General features: G+C 36.6%; 1 protein-coding gene across 1 annotated transcript in view; it reads right to left on the bottom strand.

Moving 5' to 3' along the window:
• Positions 1-18,258, bottom strand: part of LOC131071899 (ADP-ribosylation factor 2) — a 28,235-nt gene extending 9,977 nt beyond the window's left edge. Inside the window, exons 1-2 of the mRNA XM_058007870.2 lie at positions 18,070-18,258; positions 16,303-16,458 (exon numbers count right to left, since the gene is read on the bottom strand). Coding sequence (XP_057863853.1) covers positions 16,303-16,450 — 148 coding nt within the window. The 5' untranslated portion in view covers positions 16,451-16,458; positions 18,070-18,258. The remainder of the gene's footprint in view (positions 1-16,302; positions 16,459-18,069) is intronic.
• Between the last annotated feature and the right edge of the window lie 8,942 nt (positions 18,259-27,200).

Here is a 27,200-nt window from a genome sequence, read left to right on the forward strand (position 1 = left end):
ATGTGCCTTATTTTCTTTCACCCCTAAAATGTCAGTGGCGATACGGACGGTGTTTCTTTGATATATCTCTGTGGACTTTTTTAACAATTTTCTAGTTTCAATAAATTTACCTCTACTTAAAAATAACACTTAAAAACCAGTGAAACAATTAGATCTATCATCATTACCCCAAAATGAATTTCCATTGTCAGGAACAATTCCAAGAGGGGGATCTGTATGTGTTTTTTATGACATCATGCAACACAGAATAAAATACTAAGTATTCTATCCTCTCTTGAACAAAATCTTCTCAAATGCTGAGTGGTAGGATCACAAGGTTCCGAATGTCAGGCCTTGATGTGCTCTTGGATATACTCACTGTGTAAGATGTGATGTTGCTAGAATCACAAGGGGCACTTATGTTGAACTTGAATGTTTAAACGCTGCTAGAATGTAGGAACTTACTTGACTTTAAAACAGAAGGCAAAAGAGATAGGGTTTCGAAAGCTAGTCTAATCCTCGAATGAAAGAGACTGAATGATTTAGTAAAACTTTACTAGACTTTGCTTTGCATGCTCCACAAAGCTAGTGTGAAAGGTAATCTTATGATGTTCAAATCATCACCAACAACATGGACACCATTAATGTGATGCATGCCAATGGGTAAGTAGCAATCAAAGTTTATAAAGAGTTCGGTTGACCACACAAAGTATTTAGCAATCAGCGAAATACAAGTAGTATGAACATGTGAATTTCACCATTAATCATCAATAATAGCTTCCATCCATCTAATCAACACCATCGAACATGAGGATACAACAAGAAACCATCCAATATGTAGAAGAAACAACACATTACACCATAAAATCAATTAAAAGGATGTTTATTTAAAAGCTTGGCAACGATCTCTCCCTTCTCCTCTTACTCTACTCCTAACTGCTAACTACTTGCTACCTACTATTGAACTATTAACCTGCTATTAACCTTTACAAATGAGGAAGTGGAGCCTTATATAGTGCTCTCAATACAATTGAATGTCCAAGACCGAATCCACATCAATGGCCAAGATTGAAAGATAGAAACCCTAATTAGTGATTGTTGCACCCATTAAATAGCATTTAATGCTTGACCACTAATAAAATTACAATGAATAGGAAACATGTCCCTCCTTGAATGCCAACCAATAAATGATGAGGTTAGGTCCATCGAACTTTGTGCCCACATGGTAGTTAACCTCCTCGTTTGATGAGTCAAGTGCATTGAATCTGGACACCCTGACTTGTTGTGATGTGATTGGGTTGATGAAGTTGAGTTATCGCCACCTCAGCTTGTTCATCTTGTAACTCAGCACGAATGTTTGTGATTTGAGGCATATCTCTTGATACTCAACATTTCCAAGTGCCCGATGTGATGGAGGGAATGAGACAATGATGGGAGATATTCCCAAATTACATCATCTTCTAACTTTGATTAACTCTTCTGGAGCTATCTCCTGCCTTGATCACATTTGCCTTCTCTATCTCTTTTGTGAAAACTCCTTCCTCAAGACGTCTAGAATTTGTTCTTGCATTGCTCTCCATTTCGAATCTCCTATCTTTGTCATGATTCCTTATGCTAACAAGTATTCTTATGTTTGGTCCATTTCTTGGATATCTATTCATTAAGTGCTTTGAATCTGAGGTTATTCCTCTACGACTTTATCATTTGGTTAGGATTTGTACTTGATTTGGAAAAGAATCACTCTCATTGTCTTGATACCGACATCTTTTGATTAATATATCTTTACACACTAATAAGCTCCGAGTCATTATGGTTTTCAGGCGAAGCCGTGATTAGTGAAAAATCCAAAGTCTTGCTTCAGGATCTCACCGCAATCATCAAACCCTAGTAAGCTCTATTGCTTACAAGCCAAAGGAATTGACGAAATATGAAAGCCAAGGAAAGTTATTCAAAAGAAAAGAAGATGAAGAAAAAAAAAATCAAGAAAACGAAAAAATGAATGAAAATAAAATATCAAAATTGGCTAATGGGAACATGCGAGTAACTCCATCGGGGCTATGGACGCCCGGTTGGCAATGGAGAAATATTCGTGAGATTGCGGCGATAACCTCGTCGGGGCTATAGACGTCTGACTGGCAGCGAGGCTCTATCCAAGATGCTTATGAAGTTTAAACAAACTACGTAGCTAATCACGATGGAACTTGGAAGTCATAATGTTCTTGTTGAGGGGAATGAACACACTTGCACACACATAAGTAATCAAAGACCAGGTGCCCTGATCCGGTTCGGGATTTTTCTTCCACTTTGAGTACACTTTCTAGTCTCTTGATAGGTTAGGTTGAATCTTCCACAAGCTCTAGGTATGGATTGAGTCTTTATCTTTGAAATGTTCATGAACATTTATTTGAGGTGGCACTAGATGTTGTGAGGTATTCACACATCGCAAATGAGGACCCCCACTTTTTTCCTACTTTCTAGGGTGGCGTTTGAGTCCTTAGCTATTAGCCTTTGCATTTGGAGAGGTATAGATGGTCAGCAAGCTAAGAGTCGGGTGGATAGCCTTGCATGAGAAGTGAAGTGAGCGAGTTTGTTAGCCTTCAGTGACGTCTTGATGTCATGGGAGTAAAGCCCATCAAGAGTTCAACCAAGGAGTGAAGAAAGATTGCTAGTTAGTGATGCTCTAAGTGCTCGAGGTTAAAGGCGAAAGCTGCTTCTCATGAGGAGCAAAATTCATTTAGAATACCCTTGACTGAGAGTGAAGTTGTTCCAAAAGCCTTATCTTGCAAGTTTGAATGGAGAGAGTGAAACAAGGTGAGTGAGCAAACACTTAGTATTCAATTTCAATCCACTCCATCTCCAAGCCTCCAAGAACGAACTTCATGTTTGAGCTCAGGAGAGCAAACTTCAAGTCCAAGCATAGAGGAGCGGATTTGTAATAAGATACAAAACTACTAATAGATCATTTCCTAGAGCTAATTTGATGCCTTAACGAGATGAGTGAACTTCATGTTTGGAGGGAGATGAGCGAACTTCACAAATTGGAGGAGATGAGCGAACTTCATGTTTGGAGGGAGATGAGCGAACTTCAAGAATCAAAGCATAGGAGTGAACTTCACAAATCAAGGTACAAGAGCGAACTTCACAAATCAAGGTACAAGAGCGAACTTCAAGAATGAAAGCAGGAGAGTGAACTTCATGTTTGAGAGGAGGAGAGCGAACTTCATGTTTGGAAGGAAGGGAGAGAACTTCATGATCAAGCCCAAGGGAGTGAATTTGTCTCATTTGCCCACAATAAGATACAAAACTGCTAATAGATCATTTCCTAGAGCTAATTTGATGCCTTAACAAGCCTAAGAGAGAACGATTTTGAATTTAAGATGATGAAAGGCTAGTAAGAGGTTTACTTCAGATTTTGAAGAAGATGAGCGAATTTCATGTTTTGAAGGAGATGAGCGAACTTCATGTTTGGAGGTAGGGGAGCGAATTTCCTCTTGAGCCATTCCCTAAAGACAATTTATCATGTTTACATCAATAAATGGAGGAAAGACTCAATGGTGAAACCCATAGAATGAATAAAAATGAATGAAAGCAAGTTCAAAGATCACTTCATGAGCAGCAAGGTGAGAGCGAACTTCATGTACATCAAGGTGAAAGCGAACTTCAAATGCCCCTTCCTTAGAGCGGCATCAACTTCAAGTGCTTCTTCATTAAAGCAAATTCTCTCTAAATGCTCTTATTAAACCTGCGAACCACATGAAATCATATAGTTATTTCAAACTAAGAGGTTATATAGAAGGTATATATCATAAGTATTTGATGCTCATTTGTTTGTTTTGCAGAAGACAAAGAAAGAGATCAAGGGAATCACATTGAAGGAGGATGGAAACAGGTCTCTCAAGGATCAAATTTCAACATCAAGGTTAAAATACAAGGAAAATATCCTAAAGGGAACTTCATAAACAAGCACAAGAAGGTGATTACACAAGAAGCATTCACTTACGCAAATACAAGATCTATACCTTGCACCTCCACGATTGAAGCCCTCAAGAGGATAATTTTAGAAGAGTTAATCAAAATTAAGAGATCATCATCATCATCGCAAAAGCTGGATAATGTTGAGTATCAAGAAAAATTCCTTCATGATGATTTATCAAGCCTACAAAGTGCAAGTTCAAGGTGGAATCCTAGTCATCATCCCAGTCACCACTCACCAGTCAGAGAAGTTCCACATCAGCATGTCTAGATGCAATGCACCTGACTCGCCAATAATGGCACAAACTTCAAGGCACCTACCCTTATCATCTATTGGTCACGCTAAAGTGTTGTAATTATTTCATTGGCGAAAGTTGAGTGTTGTAACAAACCCTAATTAGGGTTTTCATTGTAAAATCTTGGCCACTGATCCCAAATTGATCTGAACCATTGAATTGTATTGAGAGCACTATAAAAGGCTCAAATCTTTCATTTGTAAAGGTTAATAGTTAGCGAATAGAGTAGTGAAAAGTGAATAGAGCTAAGATGATAGCTAGATTAGAATAGAAGTTAGATTAGGAGGCAAAGATTGTGTCAAACCTTGTTGTTGAAGTTATGGTGAATTTGATTTGTTACTTCAACAACTTGCATGATCTTTACTTCTCAATTTGTTTTCATGTTGATTAGATTGAATGGAAGAATTTGTTGAATGTATTTGTGTGGAATCCGTTTAGTCCATACCACTAGCCTCTTGCTGATTGTAAGTGCGCCTTGCATGGTCAACCGAAATGATATGAGCTTAACTTCAAATTGTTATGCATCCATTGTTTATGCATTAACTTGAATGGTGAGCAATGTTTATGGTAATGATTTAACATCTTTGAAATGTCCTTAGAAGATTGCATTGAGCTTGTGTCAAATTGTTCAAGTTAATGGTGAGACCTCGCCCAGTAGGATTCCATCTAATCATTCATACATATTCTTACATTTTAGATCTTAGAATAGACTTTCTCAACCCTCCATCTTTTGCCCTTTTTTAAAACTCAAGCTAGTCTAGGACAAAAAGCATCACCATATTGCAACATCAAATGATCAAGTTCCAGCGATTCAAGTGTTTGACAATTCAATGTAAGTCCCTTTGTGATACCAGCAATCAAATCAACCAACTGTGCTTATCCACGCGTCGTGACCCGACATACAAGAACCTTGGAGTTGTCTCAAGTTATCCTTAAGCCAATCTTCAACATTTGAGAAGCTTTGTTCAAGAGAGGATAAGATACTTTTGGGTATTTTATTCTGTGTTCGCATGTGCGTAAAAAACAAATCAACAAGTTGCATTGGAGCTTCAAGATTTCAGCAATTTTCCGTTGTGTGTGTTCAGGGCTTCATTAATATTGTTGCAGCAATTCCAGATGTGTTTTAAGGGCTTTGCTGCTGTTATTAATCTCATATCAGATCATATTCTATGTATTTTACATTTGTAAATCAATCAATATCAGTTTGTGGTGTTTACAGTGACATTGGTGGTATTTGGTTATAACAGTTTTTGTGGGTTTTGCTTATAAATTGGAGTTTGAATGTATTAATGTTGCTGCTGCAGTACATCAGTTTCAGACCTGATTAAATGATGCACATATCAGAAAAATCATTTTCAATAATGTTCTATAAAGTTCCATTTAAATCAGCAGGCTCTCTTTGCAAAAGTAGCTAACTAGTTTGGGTGTTTTTGGTGAAGTTTTGTGTAATATTTGTGAATCTATCTTCCAGATCTAAGGGCAATATTAAATTTTTGGTTGGGGACATTACACCTCCAGTGGAGCAACGGTTGAATATTTGTGTTTTCCAGTTAAGCAGCAACTAAGTCTACAGGTCCTATCACTTAACTCCACTGATTGAGAGGTGGACTGACCAATTAAATGCCATCAATTTAGGAGTAACTGCTTGTGATTGTGGATTAATAGTTTTGTGGGACGGTTGTTCAGTTAGCTACCCACTTTTGAGTAAATCTGATGAATGAGGATCACTGACAGCTGGTTCTATAAAACAGAACATAAGGCAGGAGAGAGGGAACTTTTGGAAAACTAACAAACATTCAACTGTAATTCCAGTGTTTGTGACACTGCTACAGCAGCTCGGCACATTGGAGACAAAACTCTTCAGGCATGACATTATCATCTTAGGGGCAAAAAAACTTAAGGAGCAGTACATATCACTAAGTTAGAGTTTGTAAGCTGGGACTACCCAGTAAGTTGCATAAGACTTCCCTTAAAATGTATGTTGTTGGCAAAATATTAGAAAAACTATATAAAAAGTACAATTGTTGCTGAAGTATTTTGTGTTTGTTATTTGTGCATTTAGTAGGTTACTAAAATGGTATGAGACCTGTGATCCTGCTAGCCTGTAAATCGTGGAGGAAATTTTGAGTAGTCTGACAAAAGGAATGAGGGCAGACCTTTTTCATACCCTGATGGAAATTCAGAGGAGCCAAGATAGAAAGATTGAGTTACTAGAACAAAATTTGCAGCTTCAAAGTAGCATGCAAAATCCAGATCTGCCATAGGTGTTAGACATACTCCTCATGAAGTATAAAGGGAAATCGGAAGATTTCAAGGTTGTAGTAACTTTTGACAATTACTTGGCAATACTCAGAAAGAGGTTTCAAAACAGAAGAGGATGGAATGACAACAAAAGATAGATGAAGAAGAAACTCTCCACATTGCATGTTGAATGCAAAGATTTCATACTTGGAAGAGATACTCCAATGATTGATAGCAGTGCTCAAGAAACTCTGAAACATTCGTCAGGATCTCAAGCATTGAAAAGATGGAACCATTGCCATGCAAAAATGGTTTACAAGGTAGCCATGTTGCATATCTGTGAAGAATGTTTTACAGTTTTAGTTGATTCTTGTTCCATTAATAATAATCGAGAGAATTTGGATGCTGCTACAAATCTTCCAAAAATCGAAGGTAAACACTATGATCACCCATCATATTACCAATCAAAAAAAAATGGTTGCAAATATTTGTTGCACCACTTAACACCATGTCATTACAAGGTAAGCATTCAAGGTGAGGACACACTACAAAACCAGATACAATAGAACCCCAATATGCTCTCAAAAAAGAGGCAAGTACTAGTCAACACTGACAAAACTCCAAACAGCTAGGTATGCCATCTCAAGCAAGTCATAAAAAGCTCAAACTTCTCATCTGCAATTCATGGATCAGCAGCTGCAACAAAAACAAGCTCTACAACAACATGATGGAAGCCACAGAGAAGTCTTCCAAAACAATCAGCTTTTGTCTTACGAGCTTGGTTGTTTAAGTATTATCTTCAACCATATCCTAAAGATACTAACAATATTATGCTAGCAAATAGAAGCCAAGTTTACCTAACTTCTAGTTAGTCCTAACTAAAGAGCAGCAGCAGTTGTAGAAAAGCAGAAGGAAAAGATTACTGGAAGTAGGAAATCTGCTTCTCTAATTTAATGAGCATCTGCAAAAGATGAAAACTTTAAAACCAAGACTATAACTCCTCCACATGATGAATTGTGCTTGAGCATCTTGGGCAAACATGTTGAATTCATTGAGTCACTGGAAGGAATCCCTGATGCAACAAAGAACAAAATCTGTTGGGCTAAAGATAAGGTAAAACCAGTGTGCATAGTACAAAGTGTTGTCAGATGCCACTAGGCAGTTGGCTGACATCATAGATCAACCAGCTTTGTTTGCTCAAGGGCAAGCAAATTCAGGAAGGGAGAATCTACTATATCCCCTTTAACAATCTGTAGCAATTGAGGGAGGATTTATTGTGTTCCCTTTTGCAATCCATAGCTATTTAGTGAATGGACTGTCAACATAAGATGGCTATTAGATAGAGTAGTTACTTTCAGTTTTCAGTTAGAAATGTACATGGCATTTTAAGAATAAGCTGGCTGAGCACCTTGTATTCTCCAGTGGAGCAGTGATTGAATATGTGCATCTTGCAACTGCCACCAAATTTAGGAGCAATTGGCTATGATCATGGATTGACAATATTGAAGGAGTGAAGTTCAGTTAACTGTCTACATTTGAAGATATTAACTGTCAGTTAGTTGACACCATTTGTGGACTGACTTCCTGTTATGACGTCTTCACACATCACCCCATTGCAAATGGGGACCCCCACTTTTCGCTTTTTAGAGTAGAAGTTTTGCCTAGTTTACTAGTGTTTGCCTAGTGCCGTCTAGGGTTTTTTTGAAGTTATAGGATCAAGTTGCAAACGTTGATATTTTAATGATCCTAAGTTTTGTCCAAGTGTTTGACCTATTTGAACGTTAACGTGTTTTTAAAAACGTGCATCAAGTGATTTTAAAGTGCAAAGGTATTCACAGACCTTTTGGAGTTGTTTTCTTGCTCCTAAGGTATTATTTAAATTGATTTCGCACTTTATTCCAATATTTTCCTAGCGTTTTGCTCATATTTTTGGAAAATTTGCCTAAGTCCAGTCTAAATTTAAAGTTTCTAAGTGATTTTGAGTGATTAAAATGATAAAATCCAAAGGGAAATCCTTATTCCAAGGGTAAAAGGGTCAAATTTCATGCTAGAGGTGCTTTCCCACTCACATTCCAGACTACCCAACCCATTCCCCCACTCAAAATCCACACTACACATGGATTTCCCCTTAAATCCATGATGGCTACTATTTTCCCCCACTATTTATCCATACTCATATCGATTTTCCCCTGGAAGTGCTAAAATTTGGCTAAGTGTCAAGATTTATCCAGACTGCCATCGATTTTCCACCAGAAGTGCGGACTGGAGTGCAGACTGAAGTGCGGACAACGTTAAGGATAATTCCATGCCTGGGTTGATTTTCCACCAGGATTTTTGTGACAACTAAATGATGATTTTTGTCCGGATTTTTATCCAGACAGAGGTCGATTTTCCCCTGAGCATCTTTGTAAGGATTTTTGTCCGGATTTTAATCCAGATAGGGATTGAATTTCCACTGGGAATATTTTGAAGAGTTTTGAGCCCGGATTTTCATCTAGACTGAGGTCAAATTTCCACCAGGGAGTGATTTTTCTAAGTTAAGTGAGTTTTGGGTGTGGATTTTTGTCCAGACTAATATCGAATTTCCCCTGGGGGTGATGTTTTGCAAGTAGAGTGCATTTTTGTCTAGATTTTTGTCCAAACTCATATCAATTTTCCCCTGGGAGGGTTTTTGTGTGCATTTTGATGAAATTGAGCATGGATTTTTGTCCAAGCTCATATCAATTTTCCCCTGAGGCTTAATTTTGGATTTAAATTGCAATATTTTAATAAATAAGCCCCATTTTAACTGCTTTTAAATAATTATTAATGATTATTTAAAATTTTAAAGCAAAATTAAATAACTTGCAATAATCATTTAATATTTGAACCTTCTAGAAGCAAGTTAGGTTTTCACCAAGCAAGTATTTATACAAGTGTTTTATCCCACATTGCTTGTGTGGAGAAAGTGAAAGGTAAACGCAAGTATATGAGAGGAGTCTCCAACATTATTTTATTATTAAATTTGTCAGCTGTCTCCATGAAAGGTGATTTTTCTCCCTTATTGGCGAATTTTGGCAAAGTGCTGAAGTGAAGTGTTGGGTTGAGGATTCTTTTCTCCTCCATTTTTTCCAGCTTAGCTGTTCCAACCTCCATTGTTGCAGATAAGGGCTGCCATTAATAACATTTTTCAAAATTTGGCATTGGCGCCATAACTGGGAAAATTTCGATTTTTATTTGGGAGTGCTTTGTGCCGTTGTTTGGGGTGATTTTCTTCATGCTTGGTGGCTGCCATTAATTTCAGACCTTGCTGGGCGCCATTGCTAGGAGTGATTTAACCTCCATTGTTGGTTGGGAACACATTTTCAGAATTATTCTTCATTGCCCAGCTCATCCACACTAAGGCGATTTTGGTTAAGGGCTGTTTGGAGGAGTTTTCAGTGCATTTTCAAGGGCTGCCATTGTTGTTACAGTCTGAAACTCCATAGTTGCAGGTTGTCTTCAAACTGATTTTCATTTCCAGCCACTTGCCAACTTGAAAAATTTTACTTGGGCGTCATTTCTTATGAGTTTTTTGGGCATTTGGTGGAGCTTCCATTGTTGATCTAAGTCTGAAACTCCATTTTCAGATTTGTCTTCAGACTTAGATATTTTTTACCAGCCCTTTGTTTGAGCCCAGATTTGACAAACTTCACTTTGGAAAGGTGAAATTCATCAAATACAGGTGTTTCCTATGATTGCGACAAGTTTAAATGACTGATTTATTAAAGTTGCAGGTTGTCTTCAGACATTGGGCAGCCATTCTTGGACCTTGGAAGGGTGTCTTCAGACTTTAAGAACTAAAAATCAGACTTTTCGACACCCTTTTCCAAGCATTTTCAGAATTGTGGTATACTTCCGGGCACCATTTTTGACATTTTTCTGAGTATACCAGGTTGTCTTCAGACTGAAACTTCATTTCCAGCAACATAGTTGTGCCCAGATGTGACCATTTCTGAGTTTTGAAGGTCAAAATAATTCAAATGCAAGCATGTGACATGGCTGTGACCACTTCCAGCCATTGATATTCATCATTTTCAGTGTCTCTTCAGGCTTTTTGGAGCCATTTTCAGACTTTCAGAGGGTGTATTCAGACTTAAGAATCAGAAAATCAGACTTCAATACACCATCTTCTGAGTATTTTCAGACATTGGAGGGCGTATTCAGACTTTGTCCTCAGAAAATCAGACTTCAATACACCATTTTCTGAGTATTTTCAGACATTGGAGGGCGTATTCAGACTTTGTCCTCAGAAAATCACTTTTATTACAACTTTGATATAAAAGAATCAATCACTTTCTGAGTGTTTTCAAACCTCCAAGTGATATTTCCAGACCTGGACATTCATTTTTGGGCTCCAAATACTTGATTTTCTGAGTTTACATGGGTGTCTTCAGACTTAGCAATTATGATCAGACTTAGCAATTATGATCAGAAAATCGGTTTTTCTTAAGGAAAATCTTCCAAACTTTAATCCGAACCTTCCTATTTTCCAGAATTGGTGTTACAATTTTCTAAGATTACCTATCACATGTTGGGACAAAATGTTAGGAACAAAGTCCTGATGGTGTCCGGATTTCCACTCCATGGAATGGTGATCCAGTCAACATAAGATTTTCAAGGACAGTGAGTCTGGAGGAGGGTCGTATTTCCATTGCAGGGCGGAATACCAAAGGTGTTGATTTTGTAACTAGGTCAGAAAAATAAATAGGATTTGGATTGCCTTAAGGCATCATCCGAATCCTTATAGGGCAGGGCCCTATCTATTGTATTGTATTTATGTGTAAAACAAATAGGGCTGGCCCCTCTATATCCTACACGCCAAACATAAAAGAAACTCATGCTTCCATTATAGGGCCGACCCTATATTGAAATGTGAGAAGTTAAGACTACACTCCAAACGTGTGGACCTATCCACATCATTGTAATATGTAAAATGGTTTTAGCGCCCAAGGTTAAATGGGTCGACTTAGAGATAAGTTAAAGATGAACCCCATATATATACCAGCCACTTGCAAGGCTTAAACATATATTTGTATTTCATGCAATCATCTTCTGCTATATGCGAATTCTGATCTGCACTTCAGAAGGACAGCGAATTCTTCCTAGAGGACAGCAAAGTCATTATCATGCATGGCGAACCTGATTTCATGTGACATATTGGGTTTCTAGGCAAGCAAATCACTCTCAAGCCTAGTGAATCTCTCCTCATGTTTGTGTAGAAGATATTTGCCCAAATCTGCTCCTGCAGACTGTGAACATGAACTAGGGGTCTGCTCTTTATCATTCTGGAAATTCATTAAGTTCAGATCAGAACTCAAGTCTCAGATAAGTCTACTCCAATTGTGCCCTAGCTGGGTTGTTATTGTACTTACAATTCAATATAACATAATCAGATCTGAGGATCTGTTGTTGTTGGGTTTTTCCTCCTAGAGGGAGGTTTTCCCAGGGTAGTCTTGTGTTGTGTGATTCTCTATTTGTATGCTTTACTGTGGAACTTTAGTTTTCTGTTTATTGTGGATAATCTGATCATGAAAATTAACAAAAGGAAGGAAGTTGTCCAGATAGGCATCAAATTTCCACCAAGTGAAGAATGGACAAGGATAATGCGGATGGTTTTGAGGAATGATCAGTCCATATGCAGATGAATTTCTCACCAAGGTTGAAGTTAAGTTTATCATACTAGTGTTTGATTCAATGCTTATTCGTTTTGCAGGACTGTTACGAGGAAAGGAAGTACGATGATCAAGGCTTGAGGTGAAGGAGGATGCACGCAATGCGGATGAGGAAGATCAGTACTTCAAAGATTGGATGGGGATTTCCGGATAGAGGTTCCAGAAGGTGAAGATGAGGACTAGATCAATCATGAAGAAGACTTCACTTTGATGGTGAACAAATGAAGGAAAGCAAGTTCAAGAAATGAACACAAAGGATTTTACATCAAGAAATCCAGAACTACATCAAGGAATTTCAATATCAAAGTGCGTCAAGGAAGGAAATATTTCAAGATTCCAAGATTGGGAAATTTTCCAAACATAAGGAGAGAACAGTTTATGGAATTCCTTAGCATAAGGATCGAATGTAAAGTATCATAAAGGATTCCAAACATTGTGAAGATGAAGAATGTACAAGGCAAATTGATTAAGTGTGCAAGGCAAGTTGAGGTGGCATCCTAGTCACCATCCGTTCAATCAAAGGGTACCAAGTCAACATTCATTCAAGGAGGGAATAGGTGACACATGGCACTACATCAAATATTATTTATCTTACCTACCCTCGTTTCTTATTGGCCAATGTAATGGTGGTTGTACAAACCCTAATTAGGGTTTTATCTTGTAATCTTGGTCGTTGATCTCGAATCAATCTGAGCCATTTATTTCTTTTGAGGCTCTATATATGCCTCCTTGTCTCTCATTTGTAAGAGAGAGTTTTTGTAGAATTGTTGGTATATGCTACAGCTATTTGAATCCTAATCATTGTTCAATTGTTGGTGATTTTGCTCTTCAAATGTTGTATTTGCATTCATGGTTCTCAATTCCTCCAAGTTAGATTAGAATTTAGATTAGAATTTAGATTAGAATTTATTTTCATGTATGTTAGATTGAGTGGAAGATTTGTTGAATTCATTTGTGTGGAATCCTTAATCCATACCACTAGCCTCTTGCCGCTGGTAAGTGCCCCTTGTGTGGTCAACTGGAATTTAAGTAAGCTTAACTTCAACTATTACTCGTCCCTTGACAAGCATCAACTTGGATGGTGTCAACGTTTGATGGTGATAGCCTGAAAATCCTTAAGTATACCTTAGACGATTGCACTAAGCTTGTGTCAATAGCTGATTGTGAGACCTTGCCTGGTTTGATTCCACTAGATCCATTCATCATTTCCTACATTCCTAAGCTTAGAATAGATTTCCTGAACCCTATTCCTTTTCCCCCTTTTTTAGTAAGAATTAAGTTTAGAGCTTCATTGCCAAATCCTGAGTTATCGGCATACTTATCCTGATCCATGATAAGATTGAGCATTCATGTACAACGTAAGTCCCCTTGTGATTCCAGCATTATCACATCAAACCACTAAACTTATCCACACGTCAAGACCTGACATTTCGTAACCTTGGAGTTGTCTCATTTGATCGCGAAGCGTAGCATATGAGAGACTTTGTTCAAGAGAGGATAAGATACCTTGGTATTTTATTCTGTGTTCGCATGTGCATAAAAAACACATCAACACTTCCCATGATTGAAAATAACTTGGAGCTGTATCTATAAAATAGAGTATAAGCAGAAGAGAGGGGACAACTCCCATTTCAGTGTCTGTGGTATTGCTACAGCAGCTGGGTGAATTGTAGACAAAACCCTTCAAGTGTGAACCTATCATCTTGGGAGGGAAACCCTTGGGAGAAGTACACATCAGTTAGTATAGAATTTGTACGCTGGAAACACCCACTAAGTTGAATAAGATCAGTAGACTTCCCTTTGAATGTATGTTTTTTGCAAAAAATTATAAAAAAATACAAACAACTAACAAGTATAATTGTTGCTGGAGTGTTTTGTGTTTGTTATTTGTGCACTTAGTAGGGGTTATGCGCTACAAGTTTGAAAGTTTCAATTAAGGATTAGAGAGTCATTCCAGCTGTGAAGCACAAGCTAGTGGATGCTGCTCTGGTCTCCATAGACAATATCCTCAGCCAGGCTTTGTGAGGAAGGCAAGCCAAGTAAACCCGTATTTCTGCTTAGAGACATGATGTTTCCACAGTCCATAATACTGTGAGCGTGTGTTTCTGGCATTGATAAGTGTAGAACTTATTTTTGGCTTGGAAATGAATGTGAAGCCAATCAAAATAATTGTTGATAAACACTAAATATTTAATGACAAAAAACATAGCAGCAAAAATCGTTTGGGGAAAAATTCAGCAAACCAAAAAAGTATAAGATATTTTGAAAAAATTGGGAATAAATCAGGAAAAAAACGGATTTTAGAAAAAACATTAAAAATTGTAGAAAAATACACAAAAACTATATTTTTAAAAACTTTAAGAGCATTGTCCATAGCATAGAGATATAGAGAACAAATAAAATAGAGTTTAACCCATGAATTGTAGAAAATAGATTTTTGTTGTTTATATTCATATTGCTGATTGTATAGGCAAAAATTCAGTTAACTTTTTAAGAGGGCAGTTACCAAATACACCAAATATTTGTCTAGGTCTGAAATCAAATATTAGCTAGGTCTATGAGGTAACCTGAGATCAAAATTTATCAGACAGCGATCCAGCTACTGTTAGGAATTTAGTAAAAGTGGAAGCCATTTTGAAGTGATCCAAGACTTTCATTGTGATTGAGGCAAGGAGTTTTCTAGGGGTAGTTCAATATTTGAGAAAGCTTATCAAATCATATTCCACAATTGCAATGCTTTATATTCCCTAATGGCAATTGGTAAATCCTTTATCTGGGGTAGAATTCAACAAAAGGCATTTGTTTCGTTGAAGTAAAAGATTGGCAAGCCACTGGTTTTGGCAATACCTAGTTTGCAACTACTATTTTAGGTGGAGACATGTTAATGATTATGTGTTGGAGGTTGTTTTATTACAAGTATGTAAGCTTGTTTGTTGTCATTCAATTTATTTCATGGAGCACTTTGGATATATTGCTCCTACAATGAATTGTATGTCTTTGTCTAAGCAAAAATTAAATATATTAGTTATAAATTAAAAATCATATATATATATATGATAGGATGATTGAGGCCTTTTCAAATTCGGTTGATGACTGCCATTGCTCCTCTAATTAGGGTTTTCCAAAAGGTCAGAAAGAAAACTAAGGGACAAAATAACAAACCGTTTCCACGTTGATTTCGCACTGACTCTGATTACATCTCAGAATTGGCCATCATATTTTTGAGTGATTCGGTAATTTCACAAGTTTTTCTAGAGTTTTGCGGGTTTTTGCAACGATCTTTTTTTTTCACTTTTTTTGCTGTTTTTTGGGGGGGCTTTAACATGATTTAAATGTGAAAAATTGTTGAAAATTGGGTCAATGATTGGTCAACAATTTTTTCACAAATCAGGATTTTTTCAGGGAATAAATCGGCTGACTCCATGACCCACAATTAATCAGGTATAATCACAACTTTTTGCAGATTACTACTTCTTTGACAAAAATAATACCCTGGGGAATCTTATTGATGAGTTGAGGAGAAGACTCTTAGATGCCAAGAAGCCTGCAGTTCAAGGTCCAGAGGCCCATCTAGAAAGTATTGGGAGGAAAGAAGCTGAACTCAGAACCCTGCTACTGGGAATAGAGGAGATGGGGAGGATCGTGGGCTGGATGATTCCAAAAACCTTTGATACATTCAAAGTCTTAGAATAGATGGCCAAGGAAAATCCATGCAGAGAGTTGACAAGGAAGATTTTGTGAAGAATTCACCAATTGCTTGCCCCTTGCTGGAGGGCTACCCCAAATTAATGGTTGGTGATGATGCATCAGGATAGTTACTCGACAATGCACATCAACAAATTTATAAATTCATTGATTCAAAATTCAGATTGCAGATGCCACCAACGAACGGTGACCTCTATTCTGTCAGACAGAGAATTTTTTATTTACTTGTGTAATTAGAGTTGAGTAAGTCAATCCATTTCACTCAGTCATGCTAACTGATTTAGTTTTTATGTTTCCAAATGATCAAGAACAAGACAAGCAAGCCATCAAAGATGCTTTTAAATTAAAGGACTGATGGCCAAAAGGATAGACATTCTGTTCAATTTAAAATAATAGTGCTCGTATGGAAAACTCACCAATGGTAGGGATGGTAGTAACAATTTCCCCAAGCTTCAGCTTGTACAAAATGGTAGTCTTACCAGCAGCATCAAGACCCACCATCAAAATGCGCATTTCCTTCTTAGCAAAAAGCCTGCTGAAAAGCTTGGTAAATGTGAGCCCCATCGTGTAACCTGGTCAGTCCCAAAATACTGATCAGTACCATTCAAAGATCTACTAACATGGATAATTCCTCAATGCAAATAAATAAATAAACAGTCCACAGATAATGAACAAAGTAACAGTTATCTCAGGAACCTTATTTCTACCAATATAAACCACAAAAAAGGGATTACAAACTAATTGGATAATTTCTCACCATAAAAAGTTGTCCCAAAATACTGATCAGTACCATTCAAAGATCTACTAACATGGATAATTCCTCAATGCAAATAAATAAATAAACAGTCACAGATAATGAACAAAGTAACAGTTATATCAGGAACCTTAATTCTACCAATATAAACCACAAAAAAGGGATTAAAAACTAATTGGATAACTTCTCACCATTAAAAGTTAACTAATTAGATTGCTTCCTAAAACGTAAAACAAAATTACTAACGAATGTCTTATAGACCTGTATTAAACCCTAATCCTGTCCAAATGAGCTACACAGAAAGATTAGAAACTAATTGTTATGATGAATCTAAGTGTCAATATGGAATATAATAAGGCTGTCCTATTTAGTCCTATTAGTCCTATTTAGGCATCCAATAACAGATATCACATACCAGCAAAATAAAATAACAGAGAACGCAGGGAATATAATAAGGCTGTCCGAATCCCAATATCATGCACAATTTAGGTTTAAACGTCCAACAATTAAGATAAATCTGAGGGTCAAATCCAATATTCTTCATAGGCGAAAGACTCAAATTGAAAAATTTACATAAACTTTGAAATCCAATAAACGTCAAATTCGCAGCCTCGCTCAAAAAACACAGATCGCCCTTCAAAAGTACATAATAGAGACTGCAAATCAGAGAGAAACATTGCTTGGAAGGGATTACACCAGCTTCTCAAAATTGACTCCTGTATGACCTAAAAACACAATTTAAGGTTTAAAACCAGTAATTAAGATAAATCTCCGTGCCAAATTCTAGATTTTTCTCAGTTAAAAGACACAATTCAATATTAAAAAATCCATGAAACCTGAAAATTGTGGAATAACAAAGCGATCTCCCCTCAAATATATATGTATATATTTATATAAAGATCCTAGTTATAATATTGCAATGCTTATCGCAGCAGCGCGCTCCAAGTAATTTAAGAACACCCACGGTACCAAATCCGACATTTTCAGCGACAAAAGACTCAATTCGATAAATTAGCATTTAGTCGAAATAGACGAAACACGAAAATTACGGCTTCAACGGATGACAAAGATCACTCGTCATTTTAAAAACTAATAATAGAGATCTCAGATCATATAGCGACATCGCTGCAAACAGCGTTAGAGTCCCTTGCAAACCCCAATCCCATCTAAATCAACTACAAACTCTGGCACAAAACAGACAGACAGACTAAATCTCACTACGCAATCTATACTTTTCAGACGCAATTGACACAATTCAACAGCTAAAAAGAAGCTGAAATCGAAGAACACTGGAGCTCTTAAGAATTCGTTATTCGAAATCAAAGCGTTTTAGCAGAACCCTAACAAAAATATTTTGAACAAAAAAAAAAAAAAAATCCTTCAGACAACAAATGCATAATCTATAGCAATAAGAAAATCTACAGCATACCTGGTATAGATCTCGGCTTCGAATCTCAGATCTGGTCAGAGTGGAGGCAAGAGAGAAAAGTGGAGAGCTTCTCCAACGCAGGAGAAAAAACGAAGGGCAGAAGACAGAGATATAAAAAGTGAAAGATAGCTTGGTTTTGACAACGGTTGACTGCTGTTAGTCGACTGTAGTTATTGCATGTGAACGAGGTGATCTATTTTTGTGGGCTGGGTTTGAGGTTAAGTTGAGATTGTGAATGCCACGAATTAGGCTCAGATTTTTTAAGTTTTTATTAGGCGATGGATATTATAAATTGGTGTTTTTAAATATATTGCATCAAAGCAATAAAGTCCTATAGAATTAGGCAATGAGAAGGTTATTCTGAAAATAAAAGAAATTTAATCAATTTTTGTACAATCCATTTAATGTTTAGAGTAAAGAAAGAATCTCAAAGTAATAGGACAACAATTTTTTAGTTGTAGAATTTGTAATTTGCATGTATCATAATGCAATCTTATATGGATTAGGCTTTGTTATCATGTTAAAATTGTAAAATTTATTCTTTAATTTGTTGGAGATGCACTATAGCCTTACTATTCCTCTTGCATAATACTTAAACCTTGGAGAAAAAAAAATGCAACCAAAGGAGTATGTCAAATAAAGACTTAGGTCGGAGTCCCATGGAGGGGAGCTTCCTAAAAAATAAAGCTAGAGCTATTGGTCCCATGAATTTTGTAGTGTGGTTCATCTTGAAAATGTAAACTCCACAATTTTAGGAAGGAGGTGGTCTCATGAATATAATATCTTTGTCTTCTATACTATGTGCATAATATAATTTCTAGCCCCACCCCTTTTTCATGCGCTCAAAATACGCAGCACTATTTTTTTAAATTCATGGGACCACCTCTTCCTTAAAAATAGAGCTTAAGCCCCTCATGGGACCTATCTTATTAGATTGGATTTTTTTGAATTTTTTTACCTTGGACTAAATAATTTAATGGTGATTGTTTGTTGTTTGAAATAGGAAAGGTTATATTATGGGTTGGGTTTTGTGGGAAATATGTTTCACTTAAGAAATAGCTTCCCCTTAAACAATTCTTTGGTGGTTGTTTGATGTTTTGACAAAGTAATAAAGGTTAGGATAAATAATTTAAATTGGTTTAATGGGATTTTAAAGGTATGTGTTTCACTTAGTTTTCATATGTAATGTGATACTTTTTTATTGAATAAAGGTAAAGGTAAATAATTAATATTGTAATTTTTTAACATCAATTATAGTTGTTAGTGTTGAATAGAATGGGGGACAAAATGAATTGTATTAAATATTGTTGAAGTAAATGTAAATCAATCATGTTGTTTTGTATGATGTGGGTTGTGTTGAGTAAATATAGATCAGCCTTGGTAAATATTTGATTTGGTTTGTTATGTTGTTCAGATATTTTATTTACTTCTAGTTTATTTTTAGCACACTTTGTAGCTACCAAATGCATCATCTTCTAGAATGTCTATAAAAATAGTCCATGATGTATAGAGAAATTCGCAACATTTGCAACAAATTGTTACATGACTATATATATATATATACACTTATCTTTTGTAACATGGTTAATTTTATTAATTATGTTAGCCTCTTTATCCTTCCCAAATAATTATTAAATTATATTTAATTCATTTACCCCCATTTAATATAATTAATTTATCAATTAATTATATTCCCCTTTCCTCCCAAAGGTTTGATTTATTATAATAAATCAAATTCCACTTTAGCCCATAAATCAAATATTCCTCTAATCCAAATTAGTTAATTAATTAACTAATATCCTTGAATCCTACAAACCCTTCCACTAAACTCAGTAATTAATGCCAAAATAATTAGTGGTTTAGGCTAACTAATCCTCCTTAGAATTTCTTCCAATTTAAAATTCTTCACACCTACCCAAGTCCACATGTGACTCCCCTCTTAAGTGACTTGCATGCACAAGTCATTTTCAAGCCTCCACATCACTCTTTGACCATGGGTACTCACACGTGTGAGAATTCTCTTCCTAATAGAGTCACCCTACATTTTCCCTTTTCATCCATTTGTCATATCCCCCATCCTACACCTCTTCCACTTTGCCACTTTTGCTTCCACTTGTCATTCTCATAGTCTTCCCAAGATGTGCTCACACAATGACAAGTGTTCTTCCCAATACCTCCACCCTTGTGACACTTGTCATGAGGCTAAGCCTTCAATCCAACTCAAATTTTCTCCTTGAATTCCAACCTTCCATCAACTTTTGATCTCAACCATCCATTTTGTCTTCCAAAAATCTATAAATTGGAGCCTTCTCCTTCATATCCATAACACAGTCTTGAGCTAAACTTATGTTGCTATTTTAATTCTACATTCATCTTTTGTTGTGCAATTCAGAGAGCAATCCGCATATCAACCATCAAAAAATAACCAAGTGAAGAAGGGTGCCTTCACTTCTAGCTAAGTCCATGGAGTAGAGAAGGTATAAGCTTTTGGTTTTCCACTACATTTAGATGCTAGATCATTGCTCAAGCTTTTCCTTTTCTTGCTATATATAATTTGGGTTGTAAATAGAATGAACGTTGGTGAGATTTAGATAGGGTTAGACAATTCAGTAAATATTTTAATCTTTTTATTTACAAAGGCATTCGTCGAGTGTTGTTTTTGTAAATAAATGGATTATTATTCTATGCATATGGTGTTCTCGATCACTAGGTACAATAGGGTGCAGGTGTGACTATAAGGAGTGTCTACATCACTAATCTTTGTAAGTACCAAAATGTTTTTGGGGTGTATTTGTTGTAATTTATAGTTATGATAGATCTTTTTGTATTTATTTGGCTCTTACAAATGCATATGCATTTTTTAACAATTTTAGTATCTACATTTAGTAGAAGTCTTTTTTTTTCTTTTTTATGCTTATTTGGACTATATAAGTTATTTCAGAGCTAATTAAACTTGAAAATGCCAACTTCCTCGTCCTTGATTTCTTTCCATCCTTGTTTCATCATGCTTATTTTCATAGACTTAACCATGGCTTGATATTTTATGTGTCAATAATTTTGTGATTTGGTTAACGTTGCAAGCTTGAAGAGTTAGCAATTATCCTTTTTAGATTTTAAGAATTCGTATCATATGTTTGAGGCACTATTGAACTACTTGTAAGGTGCATGTTCATTTGATAGAACTACAGAGAATAGATATATTATCCCATGCAATAAAGTTGATGGTAGATTTGGGCCTCTATAAGCAATTCTTGTATGTATTTTCCTTTAAAATTATTAATTACTCTTGGATTTGAAATTAATCATTTAATCTTGGTGTCATTTTAGCCTTCAATATTGTCATAAACCTCATCATCTTTGTCAAATATGGGCATGTTATCACCCACATCACAATAGGGAACATTTCAGAGTAGGTGGGCACTTTGGTGTACTACACTTTCAAGGAAGAACATATACCCTCTTCCAAGCCAAGCAAGTTTTCCCTTAGGATTCTCCATGAAACCCTTACCAATGAGTAAATACAAGTTAAAAAAACTTATTGAAACAATTGCAAGTGACTTACCTCAACATTTTGCAAGAACCAAAACCAATTTTCCTATAGTTGTTGCTTCAATCTATTTGCAATGAATAATAATATTGGTTGCCAACTAAAATTTATCTTTCAAATTTGAGGCAAGGAATGTTTCTACTACTTAAAATTTGTTTTTACATATCACGAGATGGGCATGTCACATATAGGTAGGTTACTATGTAGGGATGCATGTGTGAGCAAATAGAAGAGCCACATAGCCTTATCCATGCACCCACATTTGTTGTTTAATTTAGATAATATTAACTATTATCTCTATTTTAAAGTTTATATATGTGTGGAATTGTTATTTCAAACCTAAGTTGGATGAACATCTCCTACATTGACCAATAATGTTCCCCTAAATGCTTCAATTATAGCATCAATGTCGATTACTTATCATGTACCATCTAGTCTTCTTTTGTTTGATCTAATACTTTTCTCTGTGGAACTTTTTTTATTCTATCCTTGATCATTTATCATTGGGTCATAGATCTAATGATGGATATTTTGTGTACTTTTCTTGCCATAGAAGACAACCCTATTTTATGAGGGCATCATATAACGATTGTGTGTTGAGATGTATTATAAAAGTCTAGTAGTTGTTGAGTTGCCTCTGGATCTTTGTTGGTGATACTCTTGTGAAAAGCTTGCTCTATGAGTATATTGTAATCTATTGTTGATTTCTAAATAGTACATTGGATGACTTTTAGAGTGTGGGGATTTTCTTTTGAAAGGTTTTTTCCCACATAAATTTTTGTGTTATGGTATGCATGCTATTTATGTTTATTTCTATTAAGTTATTTAACTATTGTAAAGATCTATAAAGTTTTGCACAACCCTCCTCTCTAGTTTAGTGTAGGGATTTGTTCCTCTACCTTAACATCCTTTCAAGGGGTATCAAATCTTGATCACCTTTGATTTCAATTATGGCTTGTCGATCTTTTTGAACTAATCTAGTTTTTAGTGGGAGCTTATGTAGAAGATAATTTGTGATCTTGTTGTGGGAATTTTCAAAATGACAAGCTCTTAAGGGAGAATAGAGGTGGAGAAAAAAATTTTGAAATAATTTTAAGATGTGGAAGCTGAAGATTGAGGGTTTGTTATGTTAATAGATTTAGATATGTGGGATACTATTGATGAGAATTTTTTTAAGACCGACATATGGCTACTCAATATGATTTTATGGACCACAAAGCTAAGGGTATAATCAGATTGTGCTTGGAAGACTCTCTTTTGATCAATATCCATGAAAGAGTCCTCTATAAAGAAGTTACGGAAGAAACTTAGTGAGCTATATTAAGCCAAATCTTTATGAACAAGATTATCTTGAGGAATAAATTGCATTCTTGAGATGAGAGAGGGTGGATGAATTATAGACCACCTAGAAGCATTCAATATGTTGGTGGCTCAATTGGCATCTCTTAGTGTCAAGATAATTGAGGAGGAGAAATTTTAGATCTTGCTTTATTCTTTACCTGATTTATGGGATTATTTTTTATGGCTATCGACAATACTTCTATTATTTTGAAGACTAAAGATGGTGATGTGTTCATTACAGTTTCAGCCACTCATACAAGTAGTGATGCATGTTTAACTAACTCAAGTGCATCTTTTCATATGACCTTTAATAGAGATTGATTTTTTAATATGAAAAATTGGATGGAAGTAAGGTACATTTGGGTGATGATTCTAATTTAGATATTATTGGTCATGGTAAAGTTAAAATAAGGTTTCTTGATAGTAGAATAAAAAGGATTAATGGTGTGTTTCATATCCCTGTACTAACAGGTAATTTGTTATTTGTGAGAAAACTAATAGATGCAGGTGTGTGGGTAGTCTTTTTTTGATGCAGTATGAAAAATGGTGAGAGGTGTTATGGTGATTGATAGAGGTGTCAGATTTGACACATTATATAAGTTGGATGCATGCACTATTGAGTGTACTAGTACTTATATGAAAAGAAAACTTGTGGATACTGTTGTCACAAAAGTTGCACCATGTGATGATCAACCTCGATCATCAACCTTGTGAAACATGGAAACAACCTCTCAAGTGTGGGACTTGCAGAAGTGAGGTTGAGTCTCCAGAGAAGGTCGACTTCCTCTTCAATCTAATGCAATAGGACCTACTCTAATGATTCTGACAAGGAAAAGGGAGTGTCGAGGGGAAAAAGCAAGACCAGGTGACTAGGACCTAATCCCACTTTTGCCAACACATTGGGAATACGAAAGAGCCTAGAGAGATAGCTCACTTTGGCTACTTCTTGTGAGAAAGAGAGAGCCAAGGATTATCTCTTAGGGTTTCTATTCCTCTTATTGTAAATGAAGGAAATATATGCACAATTGAATGTTATGATGAACTATGCTAGGAGATAAACAATGAAGCATACATAAACTAAAATTGCATACACTTGCATATCTGATACTGAAATATTGAAAGTAGAGAAGGGGGAGGAATTTGGATGTGTACCTGATGCTGAAAACTGAGCCAAACTAACCAGGACCAGGGCGTCACGCCCTTGTCCTTGATGATTTGATAGAGAGTTGCAACTGAAAGGCTGCAAACCTGAGATCCTGAGCCTTCACCCTTTTAAAATTCATTGCAATTGAGGGAGACCAGGGCACCACACTCCTATCCCTGATGGATTTGGGGTAGTCTGAGGCCTTGGGACTGTCCTTGTGCCTTTTGTTGATTTTGGGAAGCCTTCCGGGTACCTGTTTCTACACCTGCAACTGAAAAAGAAGGGGGTTTGGGTGGCTATAGGGCTTTGCCTTGGTTAAAACCCTGTGTTGGTGATTTCCACCTCCACAAATAGGCAATTTGTATAGTAAAATAGTGTGTGTAGGAATCTTGTGTGTGTGTGCAAGACCCTAGGATGAATGCAAACAATCTAGAGCAACCCTAAAGAGTAAACCCTAAATGCTTGTAATTGACAAAGTAAATGCTCTAAATCAATGATGCAAAGTGATCTAAAGCATGAATGTAAATATGTAAATTGATGTAATAAATATCATATAAAGACATGAGAACAACATGAAATCACACCCAACCCCTAAGGGAGGGGTACAAGCCAATCGTCAATTGGTGATCTCGTATTATTCTTCAATGTCTTCAAAGCTCCCAATTGATGATGAATGCGTGACAAATACTTGATGAATGCTTGATGAATGTTGTTGAATGTTGTTGAAGAATCCACATAGGCTTCTCTTTCACTACATAGAAGGCTCCTTATGCTTGCTTCGCCCAAAACTTCCTTGTTCTTAGATTGATTAGATTAGCTCATATTAGATTCCATTCCATTCCTTCAAATGAAGAAAGAGAGCTCTTATGTATGAAACCCTGGATCTTAATTTCGTCTTTAGGCCAACCTAGGATTTGACTTTCCCACCAATTTCTTAGGGTTAAGCATTATAATATCATAGGATTATGCTCCCGAATTTTTGAGAAAAATGTCAGGGATAGTGTTGTGCTTGCACACGGTCCGACCAACTTTTCACCAAATTTTCAAGGTCATTAAATATGATGATATTAGATAAAATCCCAAAGTTACAACTGATTTCGAGATGTTTTGATATGTGAAATTGGGTCTTAAAGGCCGAAATAAGACATAATTAGGGTTTATGATTTAATGATTTATTGGAGGAATAAAATAAAAAGGGTCACACTTAGGGTAAAGGGCCCAATTTTATGATGTATGAAGTGATGAAATGTGACTTTAGATTCAATTAAATTAATTCATTAAATGCTTAAAGGGAAATTACAATGCAAGATGCAAACACACTAAGGCGGGTGCTAAACTAAGCGTAGAATTGTACCACCCTAGCAAGGGTGTACAATTTACGATGTTACAGGGAGAAAGAGGGAATTCTTGAAAGAGGGGAAAAGGTTTGCACCTAGATGAAATATTGACCTTCCTTCCTGTAACTACACAAGACATTAACAAAACCTGTCCAAGGTATACACAAGATTCTATCTAAATCAGTTATCTGAGAAAAGATGAAGGCTAGGGTTCTTGTAAGATACAAAGGGGGGATACTCACAAATTGCATTCAAAGATGGATTCAACACAATCAACTACAACTGAGAAAACTAAAAGAGATGCATTCATAAAAGGAGGTGATAATTCACACAGATTTGAATGAACTAAATCTAGGTAAAACATACAAGCTTTATTAATGTAGGGCAAAGAAAAATTTACAAAATATAGAAGAACATAGTTTTATGCAGAATAAAAGAGAGAAGATCCTAAGGAAAATATACCAAAATTGCCTTTATAGTTGAGGCATAACTCAAAATTGAATCACAACTGAAACCCTAACCCTCCTAGGATTAGGTTACAAAATATCCAAGAGGAGGAGAAGATCAGCTCGACAAGTTGATCTGATGGTGTGTAATAACCCTCTACAAATGGTCATCATCTCTGAAAGAGGCAAAAAGGGTTGCAGGATAAGACATCTTTGTGACAGATGCATCATGGTGGCATGACAGAGGCAAGGAAGTCTCCAAAATGTATTAAATGGGCATGGGCAACCTGGCAAAATGGGTCTACAGAAATCCAATCTGGAGTAATGGTGAAAATATGTGGTTGAATGTAGAAAGGATCCGACTTGGGGCGTTAATTGAGCAAAATAAGGACCTCGACCATGGGGTCAACAACCACCTCCTGCAGACGAATTGAATTCCAATGGCCACCGAGAAAATTGAATTTCAGCCATCGATTGAGAGATTTCACGTGCAAATGGATGCATGAGATCTCGCCACATAAGCGTCCAATAGAGCCCAATAGAGGATTAAAATGCAGTCGTTTGATTAGAGATTAAGTGATCATCAACAATGGAGAAAGTTCGGGCCCACTACATCTTTGTCGCATGCATGCCATTGTCACTTGCTAGCCCGCTGCACAAAAAAATGCTTGCCATAAGGATACATGGGGGAGCGGGAGGAGATAAATGAGTCTCTCGCACGCCTGCAACACCATCGTCAAGAAGCCGGAAGACCCTGCGGGGGAATGGGAGAAACCAAACTAGCTCCCCGCTCGCCCGTGAAACAAAAGGGAGCGTCCAGAACGAACACGCGGGGAAGTGAGGAGGGAAAAGCAAGTCTCCCGCTCGCCCGCAACACCAAATAGGAGCAGCCAGAAGACCCTTTGGGGGCGCAGGAGAAACCAAAAAAGGCAGCCTGTCGACTTGCAACATAATCTAAAGGGAGCAAAAAGGACCCCACAGGGGAGCGGGAGCAAAAGGAAACTGTTCGCTCGTCTGCGAGACAAAAAAGGAGGAGCCAAAAAGGAATGCGACGACGCAAGCAAAGCCAAAAAACCTTTCAGCTAGCCGATGGAAATGACATAGAGATCGACCCGCAGATGAATTAGAACCCTCCAACCGGTACCCCATAGTGATTTGACCGCCCCGATCGATCAACTAAAAAATAAAACATTGAGCCTAAAAAGAGTAATAAGGCAAAAGAAACTCCTCTCCTTTGATGCCAATACAGTGCGCATAACACACAGGTTATGTGATATATTTCTCAAGCCTGATGAAGTTAAGTTGACACAAAAATA

The sequence above is a fragment of the Cryptomeria japonica genome, chromosome 10 (genome assembly GCF_030272615.1).
Source record: "Cryptomeria japonica chromosome 10, Sugi_1.0, whole genome shotgun sequence".
NCBI classification, from domain to species: Eukaryota; Viridiplantae; Streptophyta; class Pinopsida; order Cupressales; family Cupressaceae; genus Cryptomeria; species Cryptomeria japonica.